The 9,905-nt window shown below is 40.5% G+C and overlaps 1 protein-coding gene and 1 pseudogene across 2 annotated transcripts; one reads left to right on the top strand and one right to left on the bottom strand.

The window, feature by feature from the left end:
• The first annotated feature begins 623 nt into the window (after window positions 1-623).
• Window positions 624-1,811, top strand: LOC120112940 (F-box protein At5g07610-like). The gene has a single exon (XM_039133157.3). It carries the CDS (start codon window positions 690-692, stop codon window positions 1,809-1,811), a length of 1,122 nt encoding a protein of 373 aa, XP_038989085.2. The 5' UTR covers window positions 624-689.
• A 918-nt stretch (window positions 1,812-2,729) lies between these two features.
• Window positions 2,730-9,575, bottom strand: LOC103696822 (putative ADP-ribosylation factor GTPase-activating protein AGD14; annotated as a pseudogene). Its single transcript, XR_016398844.1, has 8 exons — window positions 9,338-9,575; window positions 9,049-9,110; window positions 6,419-6,506; window positions 6,262-6,323; window positions 6,075-6,171; window positions 5,476-5,915; window positions 3,732-3,858; window positions 2,730-3,651 (listed from the first exon to the last, which is right to left on the bottom strand). The product of XR_016398844.1 is annotated as a putative ADP-ribosylation factor GTPase-activating protein AGD14 (transcript).
• Between the last annotated feature and the right edge of the window lie 330 nt (window positions 9,576-9,905).

The following is a 9,905-nucleotide window of genomic DNA, read 5'->3' as shown; positions in this document are numbered from 1 at the left end:
TGGAGCAGAGCTTAGAGCTGCTTAAGAGGGCATTACCTGCGTACGACTCACTTGAGGGCAGATCGGATTCACCTGGAAGGGGACTCGGCGACAGTGATTAGGTGGATCCAGGGTTATGCTAGGACTCGCAACGAACATCTATTGTTGCAGAATATCCACAACGATTGGGTGGATCCAGAAAATATATGGCCACCCGATTATTTATATTTATTGTGAGACAAAAAGGGATACTAATTGGGTTGCATCGTTTATTGTAAAGCTACAATGGCCTTGAGACTTCATCATTCTCTTTCCGCTAAAAAGGGCTACTGATTGGGTTGCATCGTTTGTTGGAAAGCTGCAATGGCGTTGAGACTTCACTATTCTCTCTCTCCGGTTTTTTTTTTTAATCCATGTTCAGATTGTACGACGATTTTCCAAAAAGAATAATAATAATAAAATAGATGTATTAATCTTCCTATCTCACTCGTAGTCGGACTGCCATGGCCATAAATATTCCTCAGGAATGTCATGCGTACGACGCGGACTTCCAAATTCTAGGCACGGTATTTCCGAAAGACAAAAAGATTCTGGTCACTGTACTACCAAAAATTGGCCCCGCTTTCCTAAACAGGCCCCATCTCCTACTTTAAAAAGCCCTCTCCCGGTACCATGAAACCAAATCTCCAAAACTCCAAGGCCTCTCAGCGATGGCCATCATCTTTGAAGACATGCCAACTAAGAAAGGCCACAAGAAGGATGGCCCACTCAGCGACGCCGTCCTCGTCAAGATCCTCTTCCGCCTTCCCCTCGATACCCTCTGCCGCTTCCGCTGCGCCTCCAAGGCCTTCCGAGACCTCATCGCCGGCCCCGCCTTCCAAAGCGCCATGTTCCTCCCCACCGTCCATGGCCTCCTCCTCCGCACCGCCGCCGCCAGCGGCGGCTACCGGTACATCCCCACCAACCCCGGCCACATCATTCACGCCCTCTTGGCCTCCTCCCTCCTCGCCATCCCCGGCCACCCGGCCGACATCGACGTCCTCGACAGCTGCCACGGCCTCCTCCTCTACCGCACCTTCTCCCACCCCGACCTCTTCAACGTCTACAACGTCACCACGCGCCAGCACCTCGTCCTCCCACTCCCCTTCCTCGTCGCTGGCCTCGACGTCGCCGGCATAGCCTTCGACCCCCGCCGCTCGCGGCACTTCAAGGTAGTCCTCATCTCCAAGCCAGCCTTCAAGTCTCGCCGGGCCTTCGAGGTCTACTCGTCGGAGCGGGGGAGCTGGTTCAAGCCCCGGGTGCCCGTCGAGCTCGTCGACGGCCTCCCGGTCCTTCCACCAAAGAAGCCGGTCTTCGTCGCCGGCAAGCTGCACTTCGAAGCGCTGCAGGGGAAGCTGCTGAGGTTCGATTTCAAGAAGGAGATCTTCGACGTGCTGCCGCTGCACCGGGACTGCGTGGTGGACGCAGCCTGGCGAAGATTCGGGGATTGCGGGGGCAGCCTATACCATGCGGAGTACGATTGCAGCAGACTTCGGCTGAGGGTGTGGAGGCTGGACGTGCACGAGAGGTGGGTGCCGACGTACAGTGCAGTCTTCCCGCCGTGGTGCACCATCAAGGCGTTCCACCCGGCCGTAGAGGGGTATGTCATCCTGAGTAGCTTCGACGGGATATATTGGTGCCATCTTTGCACGCCGTTCGTAGCGGCGGGGATTTGCAGATTTGCGCATGAGAATGAATCGCGGAAGGTGGGGGAGGTGTTCCTGATAATGCCCAACTTCCTCTACTCCTTCCCAGGGCCAGACCGGTGGTGGTGCTTCTCTCCTAAAAGCTAAATTCTGACGCCAACTTTTTTTTCCTTTTTATTTTTTCTTCCCCATTAGTTACCGTTTACTAACATTGTTGATCTGCTATTCTGCTTCAGAGAAAGGAAACAGCAGAATTGTTGTCTGTCGTTTACACTTTACGTATTCATTATTCTTGCTCACTGTACAGGTGTACTGGTTGTTTGCCATACAATTTAAATTTTTAAGAAGCTTTGATTTCTCCCTGTTTATCTTTTTTGGCACTCTTCCTTTTATCAAGGGCAACAAATCCATAAGAACAGAGTAATTCATTATTTTGATGAAAACTTTTGCATGTAGTGTTGAACCCAGGTTGTCAGGTTTGTTTTGAGAATAAAACATCAGAGACCAAGCTGCAAGACATTTTGTATCACATGCCCAGATGCTCAAAGACAGCATCAGTATAGGAGTTACGGTTGCAGATGATCATCAGAATAGATACATGACAACAATAGCAATTTCATCTTGATAAAACTCCAATCAGAAAACATAACGTAAGATTGGCGAAACTAGTGGGTAATTAGTACGAGGTCATCATGAACCACTAGCAGAAAATAAGGTGGCCAGGCACAGGTAGAAACCTCATACCATAATGCCATAACCTGAATGAGTGATGCTCTGAGGCAAAAGAAGCTTGCAAAAACGCATGCACTTCCTAGAATAAAAACCATAATCCAATTGTTTTAACCATCAAGAAAGCATATAATAAGACTATGCAAACAACCAATCTTGATACAACCTTAGCACCGACTCTACATTGGTTGCGTAGAGACTGGAGAGGCATATGTCCAAGCACCATCTTCCAAAGTACCTAGGTCGACCCAAGGATGCAGTTGGTGTGCGTCAACCATAGGGAAGTACAGCAGGTTTCGAAGGAATCCAGAATTCACTCCTCGCAATCATGAACAATGTCACAAACTGGCATAGTTTTATTGTGAATGAACACACAAACAATATACCAAGTATATGATTCAGATAAACAGATAATAACACAGGAAAGTTGCAGCATGTCAAATGCCACCACAAGAAATGCCCATAGTAAATATTCACTTTCAACCAGGGGAACCAGGGTTATCTTGCACTGCAGGACTTTGTAAAATCTTGTCAACAAATCCTTGTTCATTGGCAACCTCCACAACCAGGTTTCATTAAAATTAACTTTGATGGCACTTTCAGTCAAAGCCATACGGGTGCAGGTTTTGTTTTTCACACCAGTTTGGGAAGGATTCCTCTAGCCGGTTCTTGTCCACTTCAATCTAGTTCTATTCCTGTTGTAGAGATAGTGGCGGCATGGCTCAGACTGAAGCAGCTATTCAGCATTTCCAAACAGAGAGGATTGTTCTGGAAGGTGATGATTCCACTACAGCTATTGCTTGAATTAACGGAAACTACATCATTACACCCAGTTGCTTGGAACATCAAAGCATTACAGAACATCTTCAGAGCTTCTCTTGCAACCATGTTTTTAGAGAGGCTAATCAACTAGCAAATTATCTTGCCAAAATGGCTACTACAACTCAGAGGCGGACAATCGGAATGAATGAGTTTCCTTCAGCTATTAGTCGCTTGGTGATGGCCGGTGCTTCTACTATAGCGTTTGTTCGTTTCTGAACTTTGTTCTCGCACAACCAAAAACAAAAATGTTCGCTCCCACTTTCCTATGCAAATGGATTCCCCCCAAGAGATGCTATTGGGCCTTGTGCAGGTATATTCCTTTGATATCACCATATATTTATACTACAAAACACCAATCTCAGAAACAATATGTTGATGAAAGCAACTTACTGCAACTGGGATCCTGGAACATGCCCTGCCATAAATGCTAGCCGTCCTAGATGTTGGGGAAAATAAGTCATATTAGCAAAATGATAAGACTTGCCTTAGTAATGATATCAGTCATGAGGAACTTACCTTGAGGTACAGAAGGAACATATGTTCTGAGTTCTGAGGAAACCATGTCTGAGACAAACCTCCTAAGGAAAGCAGTAGGCAACTGTGGATTTGGCAAGGCTGCTTGCAGTGAGCTCATGTCCAAAAACTGCAACAAAGATAAAAGATGCAATTTTGAGCAAAGTACAGAATCATAGAGATCTAGCTCAAAGAGTTTGCAACTATATAGCTAAAAACCCACATTGTTATTTAACGCACCTGAGTTCTGTGAGAAGTAGTAGAGACAGTCCTCATTAGATATTAGTAATAAACATCACATGTTGAAGAACAACTACCATATTCTACACCAGGATAAAAGGAAAATTGCTGTGCTAGACCTCATTTCCCATTTTATAACACACAAGCAAGGATGAACTTGGAAGTACCTATGCGATATGGTGTTTGAAATGATTTTCTGAGGCATAACCACAAATAATTCAAGCAACTTGTATCAATAACGAATATAAAAAACATGCATCTAAGTTCAAACCCAATTCACCAAAGGTTAACTAAACTTGGGAATATCATAAACCACTACGAACAAATGAATGCAAATTCAGAACTCCAATCTATAATATTCAGTTATTGTTAAATGAGAAGGCATACGAGTCATGTTCTCTTTATATAGATAATTCCCCATCTCTTTTAAGACAAATATGCGTAATCTACAACTTTGAGTTCTTCACTGTCCAAGAGGTCCAGATAAGTCAAAACTTACTTCCGTTACTAATTTTGCTTATAACATACTAAACATGATTCACATGCAAGCTTCCAATGAAATGACATGTCTGACGTCCATCTCTGTACCCATAGCACTCTGAAACTTTTGTTGAAACACTTGAGTACAAGAAAGCAACCTTTGATGGGTTGAAAACAGTTAGGCAGATATGAACTTCTGAAGGTTAACAACAGTAAGTTGCAAATCAATCATTATGTTGACATCTCCACCTCACCTCAGAGACTATAACATATGGGAGAAAAGCAGAAAAAGCACTTATTGTCACTGGTTTTTCCACATTAAAATATTCCTTACCTGAGAGCTGTTTGTATCTGTAAGTCCTTTAACTTCATGTAAACCCACTTACCACTGATCAGTAATTGATAATGAAGATTCATGAGTGGCAGAATTTTGTACTGAAAACCACTGTGAGTCATTATTTATTGATGCAAATAAATCGGTTTTCCCCATAGGTAACTCTCCACCAGGAGGCACCACAGAAGGAAGTCCCTTAGTTGTTTCAGAACTAGGTCCCACTTGATGAGGTAAGTCAAATGTAGCCCATCCAACAGTTTCTGGTGAGGGAACAGCCAAAGTTTTCTGCTCAGATGGGGTAGTAGATGAGGACTGACGATATCCACAAACAAATCCATAGATGGAGTCAAGGAAGTGATTGATTGGTGCTCAATTGATAGACTGAAAGGGTCCTGGTTCATGGCATGTGCAGAAGCATATAACTGTGAACCGGGGGATATGGATGGCTCAGATTGCTGGGTTCCAGGAGCATGCTCAGGCTTAGGGACTATATCAATTAAGCTGCCTGAATTAACTGACTTCAGATATACTGAGTTGCTCTCAGAAGATCCAAAGCTGCCTGATGATGCAGTTCTCTGATTTTTTTTTTTTTAAGAAAAAGGATAAACTTGTCATGTGTATGAAATTCTAACTCAACCGCTTTACCTAAAAAAAGGGCAAATTACAATCAGTAGCAAGAGATGTATCACTCACCAAGTGTCGGATCCATCTAAATTATTGTTAACATTTGTCTCAGAGTATATATTCAATGTCTGGGGCTGTCCATCTTCAATTAAGATATTCCTTGCTTGTTGTGAAGGAGAGCTACTATATCCTTCATCTTCAATGTTTGGTGACTGACCATCAATCCTAAGCAGATCTCCTCTGCTAGACCTGAGTAGTCTGAATTCCTCAAAGCATAATTTTCATTGGCAAATCTGTCCTCATACATTTCCTCTCCCTGACGACCTGGACTGTATATGAAGCGAGAAATCTTCCCTTCATAATGCCCACGATTTGAACCAGGTTTTCTACTCAACATCCCACTTTGCTTTCTGTCGCGCCTTTCTTCATATTGATATTCATAAGGTGGACTGAGGAAAGGAATGATAAGAAATGGCCCTCCTGTGTTCTTCTTCATGGTACTTACAGCTCTATCCGGAAAATGAAGACCTCAATGTTAATAGTAATAGATGAGTGTGTAATAAGGAATAAGTTGTTCTGGGAATAAAAGGGCATGAAAGCATAAGATGCACAAATGAACTTGGAATCTGAAACACAAATAAGTTGGTATTATGTTAGAAATAAATCACCTGCATGTATCTAGGTCGCTTGTCAGAGGACCTCCCTCAAGGATATTTCTTATCCACATCAACATTTTTTATGAATTCCCTAATCTTGTAGACATTGCTGCCACAGAAAACAAGGTCAAAATGGTACCTTTTCTTCATAAAATATTGTAGTACAAAATTCACGACCACATGTAATGAGTAACTTTACCTGCTATCAAGTAATCTCATTTGTTGCATGTCCCAGTCCTTTAGAGACATTTACCTTGCACACTGCAACAATCAATTATCACATGAAGATGGGGACAGGATATTTTATTTTCTGCCAAATAAAGAAAATCTAGTGAGCATATAACTTATATCTGTACCTGATTACCACCCTTTTGAAGAGCCTCAACTTCTTGAGTAGTAAATTTAGCCACGGACACTGTTTTCACACAGTGAGTAAACTCACAACTGCATGATAAAGAAGATGCGCACACATCAGAAGAAAAAGAAGTATTGCGAAACTGAAATGACAATTTTTTCTGCTATTATGCAGCAAGAAATCAGTCCAAGATTCTCCAGTTGCAGTAATATGAACATTCCAGCAAGAAGTTAAGTGCAAACAATAATGAACAGGAATTCTCCACACTTGTTGACGTATCTGCATCTGTTTGGCAATACATAAGATGGCATATGACTTCCTCGAGTAAATATGCTTAGCAGTTGAAATGTATTACAAGAAACCAAATGAATGGCATGAAAGAAGGGGCATCAAAAAAAGGAAGCTGTAGTACATCATGTTATATCACCAATCCTAGACTATGACAATTGAATGAGCATGATAAAGAACTTCTCAACATAACTCTTCTACCCTTTTAGACAGTGATAAAAAGTACAGCATCTAAACAAAATGGCAAATGCTGGAGTTAATTCAACTGTTTGATCCATTGATTATACTATGGTTATCTAATGCATACCCATAAAAGTGGGATAAGATTAAATTATCATGACTAAGCTTCTGCAAATGCAGAGTATTTACAAGTGCACAATTTTACAAGAACTGCATTTCATAATGTGGTAATCTCTGCTCGAAAGTGACCCGAAGGTCCGAGCAGCTATATACACAGTTCAAAGTAGAAGTATTTCCCATTTTCAAGCCCCCACATTCACTGGTTTGTCTGCTACTTCTTGCAATGTAAAAGTTATCACACGTTATTTTCTAGCCAAAAAAGTCAATTTTTTTCCAAAAAAAAGGGAAAAGCATGAGAAGCCAAGAAATTTCACATCATTTTAGAGTATCTTGTATGTTATACAAGGTCTTTACTTGTATAATTTATACAAGTTTGAAATTTCAGCCAAAAGCAATCCATTTTGGCCAAAATATATCTGTTTAAGCCAATACTGTGCCACTTTTATTTTTGGGTTTTGTCAGGTTTCAGTGGTTTCAGCTGGTCTCAATCAGCCCAAATCGAACTGAAACCAATTAAAAGCTTTTTCTATATGATAATTCCAGGCTCTTATCTCTTGTTACTTAACCTTATACAGACTCTTAGAACCTTCTTTTGAATATTGTACTGTTAGAAAGCCCATTCTACCTTGAAATTCTTGAAATTTATAAAGCTTAACATCTGATTGATGATTCCTTTGGTCCAATTTATCATTGACTAGTTATCTGCACTGATGTGACCATTTATTAGATATACAAAGACGAATCAATGAGTAGTTAAGTCATTTTTGCTGAAATTGCTTTGTTTTTTAAATTTCCTATTTTAAAACCTACTCAAGATGTTGTTGCATCTACTAAAAATTTCAGGCTATTGATAAATATATGCCCTATCAATCTTACTTCTTACTATAGATAATGCCAAAGCCTTGGAAACCAGTTTTGAACAGCTGGCCTCCATAGCCTAGAGCCTCTGTCATGTTAAAAAGTCCCATGTCGGTGGAAATAATTCTCCCAAGATCAATTACCAAGCACCTGGAAGAAAGCGGGGAAGTGCTATATTTTTCTTCTTCTTTTTTTTTTTTTACCTTTACAGCAGGTAGCTGATAGAGATAAGAGTCTTTCCTAGTGTCAACTATGAAGAAAGTTTTTTAAAAAACATATATTAGATATGTCAAGATCTAGTGTGCATTAGTTACAATATTCTTGAAATCAAGTTGGGAATTGAATAAAAAAGGCTCAAACTTATTTTATCCATTTTTAATCAATTACCAGTCAGTCCATTAACACGATTAGTTTTCCATGTTGAAGTTAATTCTGCAACATTCCAGTAAATTCTATGCAGGACCTAAAGTAGTAAAGAATGGAAATCATCCTCCATCGCTCATGCACCCAAAACAAAAATGGAAAGTTTTTAAGAGCATGCAATTAGAGTTGTTTTAGGCTCAAAATTTGTTTAAATAACATCTACAGTATGAAAAATAACAAACATACGCATGCTCCTTCTCTTATTTGTTTCATTGAAAAATTGTCGATGTTCCACTCTCTCTTCTTTTCTTCTAGATATGGCGAGGACTAAATCCAAAGCAAAAGTTTATTGTTCAGAACACATTTTCCTTTTTTCATTTCTAGATGTAGCAAACAAAACATCCAACATGAAACCAGATTTTACAAACTATCTAGCTAGTGAGTAATCAAAGCTAAACATTCTGGATTATGCAGTCACCTAAACAAATAAGCCAGCAGTGCCAACAAAAGATAGCTTGACATCAGGTCCAGTCCAATCCTCAAAACATCAATGCCCCATCAAACTAAATACACTTATATGCATCTCATCATAATCAAATAACAACTGATCAATTTAGTATAGAAATACTCTAACAAAATCTTTCCTCCAGAATCAGAGAAAGCATATGTGGAGAACACAAATCATTTCCTACAAAAATGACCAAATCATTTCTTTGCAGTTCAGCAACAATAACAAAGATATCAATCTGTTCCAAACAATGAATCAGCATGTGTAGGAGGCTCAAATATCATGAGCTAAACAGAACCAAATCAAATACTCACTGAATCCCGCTGCAAGTCATGAAGACAAAAGTCTAAAAGTTTGTATACACGTGCTGCGGACCCTGTACCACAAGAAAGAGCATCAACAAACACTTCGCCATATTTTTCAAGAAGAACCTCCCGATTACTGATTATAAAAGCCAAATTTTTTGAGAAAAATCTTCATTTACGCCATATTTTACAATAAAAAAACTTCCACTTACTAATTAGAACGGGAAGAAGACGCCCATCTCGATCAGTTAAGCAACTATAAGGTGACAAAAAAGAAAAAGAACTTAAGAAAAATTACCAGGCTGTTGCAATGGATGCACTTTCTATTGGGAGGAAGCTTCAAGAGACCTCTGATGATCGTCTCATTTCTCTCTTCCTCCCTTTTACTACTCATTTTCGCAAAGAATCACAAGAAACCGAGTCCAAAAAGGCCATGATTGCAAACGAAACCTTTGCGAGAACCCAACAAATTCTGCAAAAAGTTGGGTCTTTTCTGCTCCGAATCAAAGTTATAACCCCCAAAAAATTAGTCCAAAACCGATTCTTGCAGCTCCTAGCCTAAACTCATCCACTGCTGACCTAGAATTCAACAGCAACCGATCGATGGATCCGATTCCACTGCAAGGGTTTAAACCCAAGATTCGCTTCAGAAAACTAGGGTTTCCACTTCGAAGGATCGAATTCTCCAAGAAATAAAAGTACTTGGGATTCACATTTAGGGTTTCTGGAGCTAGAAATTTGAAGAAATGTGGGGAAGTCTGGATTGATCCAAGTGGAAATGAGGATTTTTTTTTCAAATTATTAAAGGAATAAAAAAGGCCAAGAGACAAGTGGTGGTTCCCAATTGCATCCACCTAGAGTGGATT

The sequence above is a fragment of the Phoenix dactylifera genome, chromosome 17, assembly GCF_051530095.1.
Source record: "Phoenix dactylifera cultivar Ajwa chromosome 17, Ajwa_hap1_PhDact_Kaust_v1.1, whole genome shotgun sequence".
In the NCBI taxonomy this organism is placed as follows: Eukaryota; Viridiplantae; Streptophyta; class Magnoliopsida; order Arecales; family Arecaceae; genus Phoenix; species Phoenix dactylifera.
Note: the sequence above shows the minus strand (reverse complement) of the source record. Positions and strands in the feature narration are given on the sequence as shown.

Excerpts from the sequence above, each read along its gene's own strand:
- LOC120112940 (XM_039133157.3), top strand. The coding sequence starts at position 690 with ATGGCCATCATCTTTGAAGACATGCCAACTAAGAAAGGCCACAAGAAG.